The sequence below is a fragment of the Podarcis tiliguerta genome (genome assembly GCF_965153285.1).
Source record: "Podarcis tiliguerta genome assembly, chromosome: 8".
In the NCBI taxonomy this organism is placed as follows: Eukaryota; Metazoa; Chordata; class Lepidosauria; order Squamata; family Lacertidae; genus Podarcis; species Podarcis tiliguerta.
Window position 1 is genome coordinate 45,785,582 of NC_139541.1, and position 20,941 is coordinate 45,806,522.

Here is a 20,941-nt window from a genome sequence, read left to right on the forward strand (position 1 = left end):
GCAGGGAAAATTCCTTCCCAGCTCTGAAGACACAACCATCATACAACCATAGGAATGTCCACATTTCTAATAGCACAGAAGAATACATAAGTGCCTAGAAACCAATGAGTTTTTATTGACATTTTAATAATGTTTTAATGGATGCTGTTATGGATACCAATACAGTATATATTCATTTGCTCCTCTGAATTGGACAGATTTGGTTAACAGATGAGCTTCCCCATCTGTGGTTCCCTTTCTTTCTTATATCCCTTTCACTAAGAAGGTAAGTCTATAAATGGCTTAAATATTGGGAAGATATAATCTTTACTAACAGAAGCAGTATCTCTCTAAATACCAGATGCTGAGAAAAAATAAATAAAGAAGATGCTTATCACATTCATGCACAAATATGAGCTACCACAGGCATCTGGCTGGCTGCTGTTGGAAACAGGATGAAGAATTGGTAGAACTTTTTTTTCATTAAAAAATTTTTATGTGATTCACATTTGAAAACAGACAGCATACCTGTCTTTCATCTTCTTTGTTCTAAACCTTGGGTCCCCAGATATTATTGGACTACAACTCCCATCATCCATCTATGTTGGCTAAGCTGGCTGGGGATAATGGGAGTTGTAGTCCAACAACACCTGGAGATCCAAGGCTAAAGAGCACTGCTCTAGGCTAAACACACTTACTTTCATTCACATTGCCTTTTGGCTCCATTATTCTGGCTGTTCTTCCCTACTTATTGTCTCACAATTGTAGTTGTTCCCCCAGCAACTCTTAGAGTATCCTATATTCAATCCCATACTCAAACCATACTCATCTCCAAGGCACTAGGATGTTCATAGCAGTGTTCACATGCTACTTTCAGTGAGTACATACAGTCTACATACCTGTGTGCACAAATAATTGAGATGTACACTCACACAGTTATTTACATGTAACAGTCACCAAGTGCATAGTATGTGTACCAATTAACAAACAAACAGTTCCACACAAACACTTGTACATGTGTAGAGACACCTTGTATCTGTGTTCAGTGTAACATGTGAACAAGCCTATTGTCTCCTGCTATTTGCACTCATAGGCTTTGTCCAGGTTGGGGGGGTGGAAGCAGAATTGAGGTGGAATGGGCCTACTTTGATCCTGTTGCACTAATTTGAGGAAGGGTTCAAATAATTGCCTCATCCCTAGTCCCATACAAATCAAACTCTTCCCAGTTTTATAGAGGAGGGTTTGGAATCATCTGTCTAGGAAACAAAATAGGTTTATTCCACAGATTTGTGGATTTAGACTCGAACACAAAGACCCATAAAAGAAATAGGAAGGGATGATAAATTCAGATTACATACTAGGCTGGGCAAGGATTTGCATTGCATATCTTTGTCTCCGTCAAGGGCTTTGTGCTTGGGCCACAGAAAGAGGCATTGACACGGACACGATGATCTTGTAAACATACAGCTTTCGCTATCAAGTGCCCTATGGAGAAAACCAAGAGAAATAAAAAAAGATGTAGGAGAGAGAGAAGTTATGGTAGAAATGAAAAAGTAACTGAACATAGCAATGTAGTTCATCAGGCAATTTGCCTCTCAACCTTTCCCCGCCCCCATAACTGGCATGTGGGCCCCAGAAGGTTCACTATGAGGGAATGTGACCTCAGATGAAAATGCCACCACCTTGAGCTCTAATAAATAAATTGGCATGACTAGCTTAGGTCTTAATTTCAAAAGATCTACTCTGAGTAGTACTAATGTTGGATGCAAGCCTTAGTGTTATTAATGTTACAAAGCATTCTTACTGGTTTTAAAACATGAGTCAGAGGAATTCTCACAACGTGTGTTAATATTTTTCAGTATAATTTTAAATGTTGCATAGTTACAATTAATTTGAAGGTTTTGAAGGAATTGAACCATTGAATAAGGTTTTTGAGGTTTTGTTAAAAAAGAAGGGGAGCCTGTATTGGATTATTTAATGCATGGGAGGGGGGAAATGACTAAACAATAATGTACTGTAGCTTTCTTGAGGATGGCAGGAAAAAGAAGGGGAATAGGGTCACAGGGAGGAGACACTATCTCAAGCAAGTTTATCTTTGGAAACAATTAAGGCATGAATTCAGATCTTTTTGAAGAAAAGATATGATCAGAAATGTAAGAAGACGGAAAAGAAACGTGAGATGGCAAGAAAGAGAAGGAAATTCAGAGACAAAAGGAAAGAATGGGGTTTAAAAATCTAGATAGCACAAGGCCTGAAATAATGGAGAATATAAAAGGAAAATATTGGGAAAATTGATTCATGAAATGGCAGACAAAATATGAAAAAGTCATGGGGAAAAAAGACAATGAAGAAAATTAGGGGGAGATAATAGAGAATAAGTAACAGAAAACTTTGTGATAGTGCTTAGAGCAGTGCTGTATTAACAATGGCTATCCTATACTATTCCCTTTATGTGCCAGGCAAAAATGGTCTTGGGATGTTTTAATGTAGTTTTGTGTGTGTTAGTTTGTTGAGTTGGTATGACAAAAATGAAAGAAGAAGAAGAAGAAGTTAAGAATTGATGAAATGTGACCTAATAATACAGTGGAATTGCACTAATACAAACTTATCTCTCCTCTGTCCAGGGTTTTTTTCTCACCCTCAGAGCTGATGGGGGTCATGGGGGCACAGATATGGGGGAGAGAAGGAGGAAAGCCCCACTAAGCTAGAAGGATTTGTTATGCTGACACTTGCAAGCACAATTATTTAATTGAATCCAGCCCCTTATGCTCTCTTTATTTTAAATTGCAAGATATTTTGTGTTTAGTAGGTATGGAAAGTCTAATATATATGTAAATATAAATAAAAGCAACAAATTAATAACATAAAGACCTATAAACAACAACAGACTAAAGAAACGGAAATCAGAAGCAATAATGTATTGTGCACATTCAATCAACTGAAATTCAGTTTATCAACCAGGATTCCTGAAATCAGAAGCCCCTACTCAAAGTATTATTCAATATTAAAAAATAATAATGCTGGAAACTATATTTCATGACTTTTTGACATATTCATTGAATTCAGACTTTTGTAGTAAGTTACTCACCCCCACCACACGTAGCTGAGCAATCTGACTGCACCGTTACCCATGAGTAGCTGTGTCTCTTTGTGAATATCTTGTTCTCATTTATAATCTTAGAGAAGGTATATTGCCAAGCAATGCCAGGATTGTTGCCTTGTAAAAGGATCTAGACAGCATGGAGAGAGAAATACGTTATTAAGAATGAAGGGAAAAGAAAGGTTAAGGCTGCAGTCTCAGGCAAGCTTACCTGGGTGAAAGCCCAGCTGAATACCACAAGATTTACCAGGAAGCAGATGCCTTTAAGACTGTGCTTAAAATATACAGTTAAAGATATAATAGAATTACCCTGATCTGCTGTAGTTCTGGACACTGATGTGTATCTGAAGATCCTTACCTGCAAAGGGTACCCAGGTAAGTCCCATATATTAATCATTTTCATAGGAGATTCCTTTCACACTAAAGAGAAAAGTACACACACACACACCAGGACTTCTTCCATTTGCTAGAGTGGAAATGAGCACCAACTTTCAGTTGAAGAAGGAACAGTCCAGTTTACCACCACAGTGACAACTCGACCTTTATGTAACCCTCATCACAAGGATTTAGCACAAATAAAAGGAGATAATGCAATGTATTGCTCTGGACTCCTGGGAGGAAGGGTGGAAGACATACATAAGAAAGAAAGAAACTCAGGTCCCCTAGCTCATAAGTCCTCAATACTGTACAGTCAAAATGAGTGTGTGTGTGTGTGTGTGTGTGTGTGTGTGTGTAGAAAAGTCTGTGTTTTCCATCATAGGCCATTTAATTTTACACTGTTGCTGATTCTGAACAGGCCAATGGCCAATTACTAAAAACCATCTGCTTCAGTTCAGATAACTACTAACTCAAGGAAGGCTTGCTGTTGGAGGTAAATTCTATTGTACCCTGCAGAAGCAGTTTCTGAGACTTTGGCTGCATTAATTCAAAAGATGGAATAAATAAAACAAGGTTCACAAAGGCTTACAAGGAATTCTATTTTTCGTTTGAACTAGGAATGTGCAGATCCCTATGTCAGCATGCATAATGGTTAGAGTGTTTGACTAGGACCTGGGAGAGCAGGGTTCAAATCCCCACTTGGCCATGAAGCTCAATGGGTGACCTTGGGCCAGTCACCATCTCGTAGACTAACCTACCTCACTTACCCAGGAGTAAATCCCATTGAACTCAATAGGGGCTTACTTTTGAGTAGTTTAGGACTGCAATGTCTCTACAAGTATGCAGGGTGGCCCAGATTCAATCTCCAGCATCTTCAGGTAAGGAAGGATTCCTGTCTGAAACCCTGGTGAGCTAATGTGGTGTCCTCCATACACTGAACTCCCAATTCTCATCAGCCCCAGCTGAAATTCCCAATGGAGAGACACAGTGGCAGTTTAGTAGACAATACTGAGCTATGTAAACCAATAGTCTGATTCAGCATAAGTCAGTGCCCTATGTTAGGAACATAGAAAGATGCATTATATGCCAAGTTAGACCATTGGTCCATCTACAGTGTCCATCTATTGTCTACATTGACTGACAATGGCTCTCCAGTATTTCAGGCAAGGTTCTCAACCATCCCTACCTGGAGATGCTGGGGATTGAACCTGAGGCCTTCTGCATGCAAAACACATGCTCCACCACTGAGCTACAGCCCTTCCCTGTGTATTCCCTATGTGTTATTATATATCTGTGGAGGCTCCACATGCATTTTGGAATCATGGGTAACTTCTCCAATTTAACAAAGCCTGAAGGGTATTGCGGTGGCTTGCCAATATCAAACCAGTCCTGCTTGGATTAAATCTATGAATGGATATGGAATCTAAATTGGAGCAGGTGTGGAGAAAGGCTTATGAAAAATCAGCAGTAACGGTTACATAAAAATAAATCCCAAGAACATACAATTAACGTTTTTCAAGGCAGAGAAGTGGATATTAGCTCTTCAGAAAATGTACACCTAGGAGAATAGGTAAAGGAGAGAAGCAATGAGCTATGATAGTGAAAAACAGTAAAATAAATTTGCATATTCAGTCCATTAACACCGAACATGTGAAAGATCTGGGTAGCTCACTATTATTTACTGTTGTTATAGAAAAGTGTGCCTGTTGTGAGGAGGGAGAGGAGACAGAGAAAAGGATGATATATTTTCCAGTCCCATTAGCCAGATTCTATTTCAGTCCACAAATTCTGGTAGAGATCCAAACCGGAAATATATGGCTTAGTCCAGATATATATATATCCAGCAAAACTAATAGCTTGGCTCTCTGCTTTATTGCAAGACCCAGGGTTGAGGAAACACCTAATATCAGGCAAATGTAAAATAATGTATGAGATTTTATGGAGACCAGGGGTATAATCAGCCTCCCTTTTGCACCACCCAGACAGACAGCAAGCACATGCGCATTGTGCACATGTGCAAGAGACAGAGAGAAAGAGAAGAAATTGTAAGAAGTTGCAATGATACACAGATACTACCATCACAGAATTGGACCTTAGACCTAATGCAATCCCCTGATCTGCAATGCAGGATGCAATTACAGCATCCCTGACAGATGGCTGTCCAGATTCTGCTTAAATATCTCCAGTAAAGGAGAGCTCACCATCTCCTGAGGCAGACAGTTGTTCAACAGTTCTTCTTATTAGAAAGTTTCTCCTAATGTTTAGCTGAGATATGCTACTGGTTCTAGTCCTGCTCTTTAAAACAAGCAGAGCATGCCTCCTCCATTATCTGTGTGAGAGTCCTTCTGATATTTGAATATCATTATCACACCCCTCCTTATTATTCTCTTCTCCAGGCTAAATGTACCCAATTCTTTCAACCATTTCTCAATGGACTTAGTTTACCGACCACTGACCATCCCAGTCACCCTCTTCTGGACACCACTCCATTTTGTCAATGTCTTCCTGAGTCCATTACCAACTGTGCATCCTTCCTTCATCCTCTTACCTTTGGATCATCTTTCCTTAGCTTTCCTACCCATCCACCTTCCCAGTCCTCAGCCATCCCATCCAAGCTGACAACTTTCATTTCCCTCACAAAACTAGATAGCAAACTGTTTGCTCCTCTGAGTAACTGAACATTTCCTGCCACCAAACTACCTCAGCTAATCAGCAAGAAAGAATTCACTGCCACTAGTGGAATACAATTACACTCCTCTTAAAAGTAAGGCATATATCTAGTGTGAATGTGCTATGAACCAAATAGCAAATCCTGCATAAACTTAAACTGAATGTGGGAACCTTGAGGTATGCAAGAAAAGTGTACATTTTGGAGAGGAGCCCCACCTACACACACAGCACACAAGTACATGACCATAACAATGGCTACAGAAATAGGAGGCATATGTCCCTTACATACAAAATTAAAGTATATTACATGTCCCTTACTGCTCACTGCAATATCTCTGGTAATGTGCAAGTGCTACACTTGATCAGGGCTGACTTCAACTTATGGCATGCTCTTAAGCCACAATCTTACAGCCATGATTGTTGGGGCTGTTGGGTGTGAGATCCTGACAACATCCGGAGGGCCACAGGATCCCCATTTCTGTTATAGACAGTGAATCAAGCGCTGCATAGCTGCAGAGTAAACAGTCTAATCTTACAATACCATATAATATTTATTTAAGGATACTATTTATTTTCCATTATCAAGGCAGAGCTATTCTCAGCTTGTCATTTTTCAAAGTGACAAGAACTTGTAGAATATAAAACATTATCTCTTCCTAGAATAGTGTCAAGCATTCGCTTAGAAAGCTTTTCCATGGGAATCCAATATCTGAAGTCAGTGAGCAGCAGCATATTATTAAAACTACAAATTTGGAAAGACCTCCAGTGCTTCAGTCTACTTAACTGGACACATTCCAGAGACTTCCCTGCCAATTGGCGTTTGCTCCCAAATTTACAGCTGGCAAACAACCTCCTTAAACATTTCCAGGTCTTCCACAGAACTGTTTAATGTCTACCTTTAACACACCAACCACCTGACTTCAGACACAACACTCAGCAGCTTTGACCGCAGGGCGCAGAGTTATAAAATTTACAACTTTGTACGTTGAAAAAAACACAAGCTCAATGGCTAATATCTGCCAGAACTATTCGGAAGAGCAAAACTTTTGCTTAGGGCATAAAAAAATTGAAACAATGGACAAATTGAACTCTCTTGCACAAACAGCCCTTTTCCTTTCCTGTTAATTTTTATTTCAAAGTAAAAACAATAAATATTCTTAACCAGCTGTGCATCTATTTCTCTGTCTTGGTTTTCCTTCCTTCCCTTGGCTATTACTGATGTGTAAATGACTATGTACATTTGTGGATCATTGAAGCAATTCCTTGTAAATGTACATCAACACTTCCTTTAGGTCATCAAACTTCCTAGGGAGATTTTAGGCTGTAAACATGCATCTGGCAATTAGTACTAACTTGCAATTAATTACCTTGAATTACATTCAATGGATGTTTTAAAGATTTGCTCAGCCAGCAAATATGGAATGGCACGTAAAAGGTAAAGGTAAAAGACCCCTGGATGGTTAAGTCTAGTCAAAGGTGACTATGGGGTTGTGGCACTCATCTCACTTTCAGGCCGAGGGAACTGGTGTTTGTCCACAGACAACTTTCTGGGTCATGTGGTCAGCATAACCAAACCGCTTCTGGTGCAACGAACACTGTGACGGAAACCGGAGTGCATGGAAATGCCATTTACCTTCCCGCCACAGCGGTACCTATTTATCTACTAGCACTGATGTGCTTTTGAACTGCTAGGTTGGCAGGAGCTGGGACAGAGAAATGGGAGCTCACCCCATTGCAGGGATTCAAACTGCCAACCTTTTGATTGGGAAGCCCAAGTGGTTTAGACCACAGCGCCACCCGCATCATGTATCAACTGTTTGGGTCTGCATAAAGTAACACTGTGGTTATAGATTCATAAAGCAGAATCATAAAGTTGGGAGGGATCTCAAAAGTCATGGAAGAGGCTGGGAACAAAACTAGAATTAGTTGCTTCTGCCTATCATTGACTCTGGCTCCATCTACTGCTGGCCATCTTGCCTTTTGCTTTAACCAGTACCAGTGAGCACCAGCCACTAATATTTAATACAGGAAGTCTAATGCTACAGTATCCTGATAGGTGGCTATCCAGCCTCTACTTAACATCCTCTAATGAAGTAGAGTAAATTACCTCCTGAGCCAATCTGCTCCACTGTCAAACAGTTCATACAAGCAGGATGTTCATCATTATGTTTAACCTCTTTAACTCTTTCAACCATTTCTCATAGGATTTTGTTTCTAGAGAACTCACTATCTTGGTCACCCTCTTCTGGACACTGATCCAGAAGCTACACTCTGGAGCAACAGGCAACAGAAAGTGTGTGTGTGGGGGGGGCTCCTTCCTAGAACAAACTCCAGAAGGAGAATAAGGCTGTCAATGGCTACTAGCCCTGATGGGCTGCGCTAGTGGAAGTCCATTATGCAACCAGAGTGCTACAAATGGATCTTGTCCAGAGGAGAAAATGCAGACTTCTTGCAGAGGGACTTTTCAGAATGACTGTGGAACACACTCAAAGAAACTTTAGGGTGGGCAACTCCGACTTGCGTGTACTGAGAAAAATCTTGAAATAGAAGACAGGGAGGTTTTATGTGCCTTGCTATTTCTAGAGGGCATTTAGAAAGCAAATCTTAAAAGTGACATGAAAAATGGAGAGTTCACACAAGCCCACCAAGGGCATTGACAGGAAAAGGTAGCCTTTGAAAGGTCCTCCTATGATCTCATTTCTTCTTCAGCTGGCTTATATTTGTCATGGTATATATTTCTCGCTCCCTCTTCTTTTGTAAACATCATGTGCAAAAGGCACCCATTTAAAGGATAGAGCCCATCTAATCTTTTTCACTTAAGCAGAACCCTTTTATCCCTTACATTGAATTTACATCTGTATCTCATAAGCCAGGCTTTGCTTTGTCCAACACACACTCTCTTTAGGGGAAATCAGAGCTAAATTATCATCTAGTAGCTAATAATAAAAGCAAGGCTTTCAAACTCCAAGCTGGCTTTCACCCAGTGACTGCTAGCCTAAATTATCAGCAAAGTCCTTCCACCTGGCTTCCTTTTTTCATTTTCCCATCACCAAAGAGGGGAAGAAATGATTTATCAATTTTAATTAGACATCTTTTCCTGCATTGATAATAGGTTCCCTTTTGCCTTGTCTCTTTTCTCTCTCCACCCTGAGTGAATGATTGCCACTTTGTTTAATGTCCCATCCCTCTCTTACATGTTGCAGTGGAGATAAACTTATCCAGTTCTATGACAGTTTGGTAATTCTCTCATTCAGTATGAGACAGTTTTGTTGAAGGTTGCCATATTCCCATTTATATTGTGACAGGTCATAATCTTCTTCTTTTTTAACCGAAACCTTCTTAAAGTTTTCACACATGGCAGACCATTTCAAAAGATGGAAGCAGGTGGTTTTGTTATCAGATTAATGTTATTACTGATTGTTGCTCGAGTGCCTGGAGAAACTGATATAGGTCAAGCTATCAGACTTGAAATCTGAGGTTGAAACTATGCATTAAGCTCGGGACTCTTTGCTCAGAATTTGATTTTATTTATAATCCAAATCAGCCTGGAGCAAGCTTCCTCTGAGTGGAAGCAAAGCAAATTGGGAGAGGCTGCTTAACTCTTTCCTCTCCTGGTATTGTTTAGCTCAAAAATAGGGATGGGCCTATCAGTCTATTTCTGTTCCATATCAACTTTACAAATGTTCAGTCCCAAGTCTGTTCCATCCCATTTTCTGGAGACTTTTAAAAAATAAGCACACACACACACACACACACACACATTTAAATTACACATATTTTTATACACACTCTTCTCTACAATAGTCACTTTGTGCACATTTTGCATGAATTTCACTCTGTATGCTTTCCTATGCATTCTGCCTAAAATATCCATTTGAGTACACATTTCATCCATAAAATATACATTTTCATATTCATTTTCAAACAAAATTGGTATCACAAAGGTTGGAGATGTCTACAATCCAATTGTTAACTGCATTCTAAGCATTCTAATCTGCATATAAATCCAGAAACTGTAAATTAGGTTAGTTCACTTTAATGCGAACTGAAGAAAATTCTCCAACTCAAAATCACCCGCTCCAAACTGCTTTTTGCTCCCACAAGGGGAAAGATACTTGGTCTTTACATCTTTACTTAATCACTCTCAGTCTGCCTTTCTCCTACTTCAGAGCAATCTTCCCCCTGTTCCTTTGGGTTTACAAAACAAAACATATAGATGGAAGATTCACAGAATGCTGTTTGGCAAGTAGTTTAGACCTAAGGTGGGATGGGGAAGAATTTGATTCAGCTCACATTTAAAGGTGAACCAACCTAATTTGCACTTTCTGAAACAATATGTGAAACAAAACAGCAATCTTTTAAAATTTGCAATTTTCTGAATTTTGCAATGCAGCTCTCTAGCCAAGTAATATGTACAAAAATGCATTTAGTTAAGTAAAGGAGAGCATACACAAATACAGTATATTAGGGGGGTTTCTGCAAAAATGTGTATATTAGGCAAAATTGCATAATAAATTAAATACTAAGAGAAAATCACAGTAAAATGCTGATGAATTTCATAAGGCCAATGCCCCCACCCCCACCCCTGGCACACTGACAGATAAATGTGGGGAACTGAATATAAGACTGGAGAAAATGAGAAGCAGAGAAACTGAAAGTGACAGATTTGCTCATCTCTAGATACATAATTCACACACATAGAATTAGAAAATTGGAAAACAGAAATTGAACCCAAAAATGAATCCATGCTCAGACCTAGGATTGATCATGGCTTCGTTGTCTTTTTCTAAAGTCTTGAGTTTTAAGGCTAAGCTACAGTAAAAGCAATGATGAACCAGGAATGGGGTCCTCTTTGCCCAAAGCCAATCCACCTCCCATCTAAGTCTTTAAACAAGTTTTATAAATTGAAACCAGATGACCTTAAATTACCTATGCTGGAATTTTAACAAAACGTTTTAGTGTTAAACATTTAACTGGATTACACATTTTTTAAAAAAAAAATATGCATGTCTCCACTTAAGGCAACTCATCTACATTACCAAAACCATGTGCTAAAAGCTGGCATTGATTTACAATACCAGGTGATCATTGTCCTATCATACGTCTACCATTTTGGTCTAGTTTCCACCCCCCAGTCAGAATCTGCCTATTTTTGCAGGATTAAGTTTGGAATCCACTAGAGAGATGCTATGTTTTAGTTGTATCTGTTTTTATAGGCTTCTGTAAATTCACAATCAGCAATCTATACATAATGCATTCTTTTGACATCAAGAAGCCTTGCAAAATGACACCCCATGTCCTGGCTACTTTAAACATCCATATACTTATTTTGCTAGTAGTAGCAAGAGGAGGAAGAGGAGGAAGAAGAAGCTGTAGTAGTAGCTGTAATCACCATCACCACTGAATACAGTTGAACGTACTTCCAAGTTAAGATGCACAGGTTTGTACCTTTAGTGTTGAAAGTACTTCATGTCAATTATAGTTCAGTAATCTTTCAAACGGATGCGGGTGGCACTGTGGGTAAAACCTCAGTGCCTAGGGCTTGCCGATCGCATGGTCGGCGGTTCGAATCCCCGTGGCGGGGTGAGCTCCCATCTTTCGGTCCCAGCTCCTGCCCACCTAGCAGTTCGAAAGCACCCCTAAGTGCAAGTAGATAAATAGGTACCACTTTCTAGCGGGAAGGTAAACGGCGTTTCCGTGTGATGCGCTGGTGCTGGCTCGCCAGAGCAGCTTCGTCACGCTGGCCACGTGACCCAGAAGTGTCTCTGGACAGCGCTGGCCCCCAGCCTCTTAAGTGAGATGGGCGCACAACCCTAGAGTCGGACACGACTGGCCCGTACGGGCAGGGGTACCTTTACCTTTAATCTTTCAAACAGCTATCAGAACATCTTCAACATCAATATGAACTGCAGAAGTGAATGGTGGCCTTCAGGCTGACACATGATCTCCCCCCCCCCACCAGAGCATCTGAAGTTGCCCAAGTCTTTAGGCAATGGAGGAATGAGGGCAAACACCCCTCACCCTGACCGGCAGGAACAATATTCTCTAGAACACCCAAGACTATTGTCTCATACCTCTGTAAACCATGCTTTTAAACCTTCCAGCATGACTATGCTAACAATCCTAAACAGGAAAATGGCTTCCGGTTCTTTTGTGTGATTTAACCTGTTGGGCAGATGCTGCACCAAGCTCAATTTGTCTGCATCAAGAAAAGAATGAGGAGAAGAAAGCTTACCTCAAATATGAGTGTCTCATTAGTTGGCCCAGTTGCAGAGAGCCTCTCTGGATGGCTAAACGAGCGCTGATACTCAAACATGGTCCCAGCAAAATAGAATTTCCCAGGCCAATCAATTGTCCAGTCTTTCGTTAGGTAATATTTTTTGCTCAAGTTGCGCACTGCAAGGTAGCTGCTAGACATCTGCACTTCCTGGATTTCAATGCTGCGGGCTCCTGCTGGAATCGTAACAATGGGGTAATAATCTAAAAGTTGGAGAAAATGTAGGATTTCATTCCAGTTGTAATGTAGGTTTTCATTCCAGTCGTAAAAGCATTTCCTTTTAATCAAACCAGAATATCACAGGCTTTTTTCTGTTGTAAAAGGTAAGACTATTATCCACAGATCATGGACCTTATCAGTTCTGCTCTAGGCAGGTAATAATTTCTGGTAATACAGAACCCTACTTACAATTTTCTGGCTACAATATGGCCATAGACAGGCAAGGCTTTGGGAATACAAGCAAGAACCAGAGCAAAATTTCCTTTGGGCAGGTTCTTGTAGTGCTGGCTGAAGGTGTTTGTGTTGGTCCACATGGATGCCCAGCACACGTCTCACAGGGGGCATTAATTGAGAAGGTTGCCACCACGCTAATAAAATTGGTGTTTATTGTGCTATTAGTATATTGCAGTTGTCATGGCCTTTGGCTAACACAATAAACTTGTTTAGTTGAATCAAAAAATGAGCAGTGATATACTTTGGACATCACAGGACATTGAGATGCAGGCCTCAATCGACCTAGCAAGAGTGGAAGAGAAAACTTTATGACCCAGTTTTGAGGGAAGAAAGGGGGGTAGGGGGTCAATCATCCAAAATGACTAAAGTCCAAGCATGTAAATTTTAAGTGCTCTATGTATTTGTAGAATTGCCAATGCCTCTCTTTGGGATGAGATGCGGCTGGGCAAAAGGTTGGTAGGATGATCTACTTTTGTCGGTGAAAGGGTGAGTTTACCTGTGGAACCAAGAAAGGGTCCATTTTTAGGACAACTCTATCTCTGTGGAAGGTACAGATTTGCTGCTACACACACTTCTAACTTTTATCTCACCTTTTATCTCATCTCAGTTTTCCACATCGGGAATCCTGAACTATGAGAAATCACAGTGCAAAGGAAGATATACCACAAAGTCCTAGCTCAATGGGTTTTCTTACCATTAGTTCTATGTTGGGTCAAATAATGGCCAGAGAAGAACTTGCATGTTGAATTATCTCCTTTGCAAACTCCACATGCATCCAAAACAGCTTTAGATCCAAGCTGACGATCGCACCCAACTTGCTGCAACAAAGAAAACATGAGTACATTAAAAGGGTACGTTAGGCTGTTAGGCTATTCCCCCCCTCCCCAAGCTTGCAAAGTTCATTTTTAAAAGGAACAAGTTCTAGTTCTAATGCGACATGTCCAAAAAGGAATTAATTCTAGTTTACATTTGTTGCTTAACAAAATGAACAAGTTCAATTCACATTCAGTTCAGTTCACAGTTCAATTCAAGTTCATCCAAATTGTTCTCAGTCGTTTTTTTCCAGCATTCAGAAGGTTACAAGCTGCTGTGCTGAAGTAAAAAATATACTTAAGGCTAAGGGGGGGAGGGAAAACACATCATGAAATGTGAATTATTTCAGTTATTTTCCCCAACAGTTATGATCTTTCAGCTTAAAGGTCAAATGAGTCTGAAGAAGAAGAAGAAAAATACATGTAAGAGAATGACCTACAAGATAAGGAGAACAGGGGTCTCTAAACAAATTTCAGCACCTTTAAGCTACAGCTCCCAAAATTCTTTGGAGAAAACCATGAGTGTTTAAAGTGGTATCATAGCATGTTAAATGTATATGCAGAAAAGGCGTCAGTTCCATTGGTTCATACAGTCCTGTATGCCATTTGGCTGAAACTACCTGAGTTTTCAGACAAAGATGATTTTCCATTGCCTGCTACCAACATACTCTTTTTTTAAACTGGGGGTGCCAAGGATTGAAGGTGGGACCTTGTGCATGCAAAACATTTGCTCTACCACTGAGCTGTAAAAAAGCAAAGTGGCAAAGAGAACTTTTAGCTTAACCTTACTTCACAAATCCCGTCAATGCACACATCATCTCTGTACAGGGAGCAAGGGGTTCCATCTTTTACTCGGTTGGACATTGCAAAGAAAAAGTCAAAGTCTTCTGCAGTGCAGTATAGTTTGCAGCGATCTTCCTCTGAAAAGACATTAAAAGGGCAAATTATGGAGTAGAATTATTAAACAGTGTTGCCATTCCATCCTGGAGATGGATGACAGCACAAGGAATAAAATGGACAGAAGTAGCCAGAACATTTGTGTAATTAATCACACTTTTCTGAATGGTCAGCAAATTGGAATATACCTTACCACCTGGCCACACCAACACACATCCCTCCCCCAATTCAAAATAAGGGACAGGCAGGCTGAAGATGAATTTGTGATTTTTATCATTCATTATTTATCAGTATTATATTTATATTCCTCCAACATAGCATTCATTGGGTGACCTGGGGCTAGTCACACTTCTCTGAAGTCTCTCAGCCTCACTCACCTCACAGAGTGTTTGTTGAGGGGGAGGAAGAGAAAGGAGAATGTTAGCCACTTTGAGACTCCCTTCAGGTACTGATAAAGCGGGATATCAAATCCAAACTCTTCTTCTTCTTGCCATGTTAACCTCACAGCAACCCCAAGGGTTATGTTAGGCTGAGAGAGAATGACTGGTTCGAGGTCACACAGTAAACTTCATGGCTGAGTAGTGATTTTAACCCTGATCACCCAGGTCTTAGTCCACTTAATATCCCTCAAAGTTCATGGACACTTTCCAGCCAGGAAAAACACCTAAGGATGCAAAGCTGGGCTAGTGAGGTATGTGGCCAGGGGAGAGGGGAGAGGCTGTGTGACTAGGGAGGAGGTGTGGCCTGGGGAGAGACCTGAGAGACAGATAGAGGCCTGAAGCTCACTTCCTCTGCTGTTGGACAACACAATATAATGGGTGGGGTATAAATAATAAATTGTTGTTGTTGTTGTTGTTGTTGTTGTTGTTGTTATCCCCCATATTCCTGCTGGGAAAACAGGGTGAAATGGAGTGGTTCCTTAGGACCACCTGGTGGGTTCATGGCAGAGGTGAGATTCAAACTAGGGGCTTCCTGATTTGCAGCTTTGGTTTGGATCTAACGAAATGCTACTTAGTCTTGACTCATGGAAATTAATGAACTTAAGCTATTGATGTCCACTTACTTCAAGGGGTCTGCTTTGATTATGACTAGCATTAGCTGCAACTCTCAGTTTCTCAGCCACTACATTACAGTCATTCTCCTCCAGCTACATCTCTCTTTATGGACTGTCAGATTAAGTAAAGCTTTAGATGCCTGATCTTTTCATAAACAACATTTCTCTGTGTTGTTGTCAACAGCTTATACTGCTGCCGCTGTTGTTATTAAGGATTTTATTGTCGATTTTCTGTAATTTGATGGAGAGTGTCTTGAGGGTCTGTTAGACCCTAGAATTTTGAACGAATAATGCAAGACATATCAGAAACTGGTTGCATGCTGTTCCTGGCTTACCTTCCACTTTCATGTAGGGCTTCCACTTATAGTACCATCCACGGAATGGTTTGCTGTTATATTCAGCACACTGTTGGGCACGGAAGTCAGGGCTACTAGACATGCATGGTTGAACATTGCAAAGTTGATATATGCGACTTGAGCCCTGACAGAATTTGCCACCATACTGAGGCCTATGGAGAAAGAAAAACATTTTTGCAAGACCAAACACAGAGCAGATAATCAACTTTTACATGCATATCATTACAGTGGTACTTGGTTTGCATACGTTTTGGATTACAAACATGTCAAACCCAGAAGTGTGTGTCCCAGTTTGCAACCTTGTTTTGGTTTACAACCCTTTTTCTTTTCTTTTTTGGATTACGAACATTTTTTGGGGGGGATGCCCCATTGGCGAAAGCGCGCTTTGGGTTACAACCTGTTTTGGTTTACAAATGGACCTCCAGAACGGATTATGGTTGTAAACCAAGGTACCACTGTATATCTACTTCAATTGTAAGCAACATCAAAGTAAAAATTCTAATCCAAGAAGCTTTGTTTCAGATCCTGAGTTTTGCTTCATTAATCAAAAGAATGAGGCTAGAACATGCCATCTGGTAAGAACCAATATACGTTCAACAAAATGATTTGTTACCTGATAGGTCATTGCATCCTGAATAAAATCAGGAAACACTCTCTTGTTTTGGATCAACTTATCTTCCATATCCAGGAGGTAAGAACATAAGAGAAGTCTGCTGGAACAGACCAATGGCCCATCTAGTCCAGCATCCTCTTCTCAAAGTGGCGAAAAGCATTCTCATCCCACTTACGGCTCCCAGCAACTGGTATTCAGAAGCAATCCTACCTCCAACTGTGGAGGCAGAGCATAGCCCTCATGCCTAGTAGCCATGAATAGCCTAATAGTCATCAATAGCCCTCTCCTCCATGAATTTGTCTAATTCTCTTTTAAAGCCATCAAGGTTGCTGGCCATCACTGCCTCCTATGAGTTCCATAGTTTAACTATGCACCCCATAAAAAAGTACTTCCTTTTCTCCCTTCAATGGAAGTCAGCATGTGAACATAGTAAGTTTCCTAATCCAGTCAATCACTGAACATTTATTTATTATTTTACACTTAAATAGCTTTGGGAAGAGGAGCAGTGGTAGAGGGGTATGAACTCTCTCCTATTTCTTTTATCTATGGTTTCAACCAGAATTTGTTTGCTGGTAGGGCAGAGTCACTATGCTAGCCTCCTGGCTTGTTGGACACCTTAGCTTACTGAGGGAGTCAGGGACAAGTGTGTGGGGAGGCCAGCATATGTAGCTGTATCTCAAACGTATCTCAAACACATTACAGCTGTAGGGTAATTGTTACCAAGATCACAATACACAGGGAGGGATGATTTATACTTTCTCTCTTCAGCTGTAACACCCATACCTCTGAATATTACTGCAACACACACACATGACTACAAGGCATAGCTGGAAAACTAAGACATTTTAAAATAATATAAAATAAAATAAAATAAAATAAAATAAAATAAAATAAAATAAAATAAAATAAAATAAAATAAAATAAAATAAAATAAAATAAAATAAAATAAAATAAAATAAAATAAAATAAAATAAAATAAAATAATGGGTTATTATGCAGATGTAATTGGCCAGAAATAATTTGGCTCCACTGGTCACTGAACTTCTACATATCATGCAACTTTTCCTCGACTGACCTAAAGAAGGTTCTCCCACAGGTCTGATTTCACAATGCATTCATTGAGCAAGCAAGATCAGTTTTGTTCCAGTTTTTTTTTTTTTTTTTTTTTTGTCTTCAAATGTCATCAACCACCCAAGCATGTATTCTAAATACACACATGTCATGTAGTCAGCCCTGGGCTGATCTTGGTTGACCTGATACAGGACCCCTTACATTATATTAAATTGCGCTGGTACATGACAAGGAGAAATGTTTCCAAATTAACCCACCATATTTACTCAACAGTGGTGCTCAAATCCCTGTATAGATAGTTACCACTGAATGTTAAGTCAGTTACATACAACAGAACTGAGGCCCTATTTTGAGGTATTAGAAATACATATCTCTTAATATCCTATTCAGTTGAATCCATCATGGGGGGAAATTGTTAACATATGTAGGACAGAAATCCAGGTGTGTGTGAGATATATATACAAACACACACACACACACTATATATATATATACATATATCCTCTGCTCAGACTTAGCATTATAATTCTTGTATTATTACAAAACAAGCTGGAACATGTTTCCATGGTTTGTGTGCCTTGAAAGCTAGAATTCTGATTCAGAATATCCTCTTGCAACCACTGGCAATTGATTAACATTGGATCTATTTTTTTATTAAATGTGAAGTTCTTGGTTCTGGCCTAAATTCTTGCAACCCCCTCCCCCAATCCTACCCCCACAAACAGCCTCTATATGAATCTGAGGCTGTGCAATAGTAAGCATATTCGTCTTGCAGATTGATCATGTTATATTCTGCATATTCATAGTCCAGTGCCCACTTGATCAGATTCAAATGGGTCCTAGTAATCTTTATGCCCCAATAAATCTGTTAAAACTTTATGGTGCAATAAATCTGCAAACCTTGAAGATGCCAGCAGACAGTCTTGCTTTTACTACAACCTGCTCACATTCTGAAGTGGGAAACATTTATTTTTTGGAGTTTGTAATTATCAGTGTGGCATAATGGTTAGAGTCAAGGGTGCTAACTTCAATAAAATATGGTGGAGGGGGCAGGTAAGCCCCACCTCACTTAATCGAACACAAGATACAGAACATGTACTTTTGGTGGCCCCTCAAATATTTTATTGGGTGGGTGGGTGAAGGAATCTTGGCCCTTAGGAGTTGGCTCCCATGGTTACACTATTGGACTAGTAACCAGGGACCCCTACTAAGCCATGCAGCTCATTGGGTGAACTTGAACCAGTCATGGTTGACATGTCTAACTACATCACAGTGTTGTTGTGAAGACAAAATGGGGAGAGGGGGGGAACCATGTGTGCCACTTTGATCTTCTAGTTGGAAAGATGGGATATAAATGTTAGAAATAATGTAAGTTGAATTAATAAACAAGATAGGAGCTTAGGCTGCAATCCTACATACATTTAGCTGGGAGCAAGCACAACTGAATTAAATGGGACTAAATTCTGTGTTGGGGGACGCGGGTGGCACTGTGGGTAAAACCTCAGCGCCTAGGACTTGCTGATCGCATGGTCGGCGGTTCGAATCCCCGCGGCGGGGTGAGCTCCCGTCATTTGGTCCCAGCTCCTGTCCACCTAGCAGTTCGAAAGCACCCTTAAGTGCAAGTAGATAAATAGGTACCGCTTTATAGCGGGAAGGTAAACGGCGTTCCGTGTGCTGCCCTGGTGCCGGTTCGCCAGAGCAGCTTTGTCACGCTGGCCACGTGACCCGGAAGTGTCTGCGGACAGCGCTGGCTCCCGGCCTCTAGAGTGAGATGAGCGCACAACCCTAGAGTCTGTCAAGACTGGCCCGTACGGGCAGGGGTACCTTTACCTAAATTCTGTGTAGAATTTGTTAAATTCTGTGTATTTGTTAAAGTCCCATTTGAAGCCATCCTATACTTAGGATGGCTTCAAATGGGACTTTAACAACTAAAGAGGGGCACAGATCTGTCAGTGCCTCTTAGTTCCAAGAGGTGAATGGAGCTTCTTCCAGGTTCACAATCAGTAAATCTATGAATACCAGTTGATGGCGTGGGGAGGGAGAGAGACATTGGGGGGGAGCCTATTGCTTCCCTGCGTTGCATTGCTTGAGAACTTGCTAGAAGCTTTTGGCTAGATTCTGTGTGAAACAAGATGCTAGACTAGATGGGCCTTCAGTTTCACCCGCTAGGCCCCTGCTTACATTCTTATGGTCTATTAAAGTCACACCTCTTCAAAGTAAGCATGGTCATGCCTGGGCTATTAAAGCTCTATATTTTCTGTATAGAGTCAAAGGTTTATGGAATTCCATGCTTGCACCATCCCTCCAGTATTAGACTAATTACTGTTTTTAGTTGTACACTCCAATTTCATTTGCAGCCCTCCTGATCACTCATCAAGCTACAGCATGCAGCAAATAAAAAGTACATATGTTGAAGCTCTTTTGTTGCTTTGGTAGATTTTTTTTTTAAGTACAAGCACATCTAAAATTGCATTCTAATATTTTTGTGAACAATACACTATTATGCAGCAGGTAAGACTCAATCCTACATATATGAGTTACTATGAGCGTTTGTCTCCAGGGCTCTCTTCATGTTCTTTACAGCCAAGCTATTAAATTATGTAATCTATTTCTTTCTCAGAGACAAATATCTCGATTGTAAAATGTTGTGATGTATGGGAAACAGATCCACGAATTTACACTACAGCAGCTTGTAGAAACATAATGATTTTAGCAAATCTGCATAGTTCTGTTGTACTGTGGATGACCTCCAAAGGTGTTTGGTGCTGTAAGGTCGTATGTAATGCCATGAGATGTTCAGAATACCAGGGCCAATTTTCTTACAAGCTCAACACATTCCATTTATATTGTACATTCTAATGATAAAATTGCTGATTATGCCGGGGGGGGGGGGCTAGAATCATAACTTTAAACACAAAAGGTTATGAGAAATTGTAGGCTCAGACAACAGCCCCACAATAGGAGCCATGTGGTCACCATGTGGGAGGAATCAATGGAACTAGGATTGTCTGACTGTACATGCAATGAACTCCATAGTATGTACTAATTGGACAAAACAGAATAATGAGAATTATTTATTTATTTGGACTTTTCCATACCACCCTTCATCCAAGGATCATAGAGCAGTTTACAATATAGAAACACAAAAGGACATTACATAGTAACAAACAAAAACAATACCCCCTTCCTTTGCTTACAGTTTAAAAGTCCATAGATTCTTTAATTAGCCAAAGGCCTGAGAGAATAGGAATATTTTTGCCTGGCACCTAAAGATAAGTAAC

General features: G+C 40.3%; 1 protein-coding gene across 3 annotated transcripts in view; it reads right to left on the bottom strand.

Moving 5' to 3' along the window:
- ADAMTS18 (ADAM metallopeptidase with thrombospondin type 1 motif 18) overlaps positions 1–20,941 on the bottom strand; it is a 94,788-nt gene that overhangs the window by 15,152 nt on the left and 58,695 nt on the right. The window contains exons 13-18 of one of the 3 annotated variants that reach the window (XM_083454537.1): positions 15,956–16,128; positions 14,459–14,589; positions 13,552–13,675; positions 12,363–12,577; positions 3,068–3,209; positions 1,338–1,464 (exon numbers count right to left, since the gene is read on the bottom strand). In XM_083454537.1, coding sequence (XP_083310663.1) covers positions 1,338–1,464; positions 3,068–3,209; positions 12,363–12,577; positions 13,552–13,675; positions 14,459–14,589; positions 15,956–16,128 — 912 coding nt within the window. Of the gene's footprint in view, positions 1–1,337; positions 1,465–3,067; positions 3,210–12,362; positions 12,608–13,551; positions 13,676–14,458; positions 14,590–15,955; positions 16,129–20,941 lie in introns of all 3 variants that reach the window. The other 2 variants (XM_083454536.1, XM_083454535.1) reach the window with 2 other exon arrangements.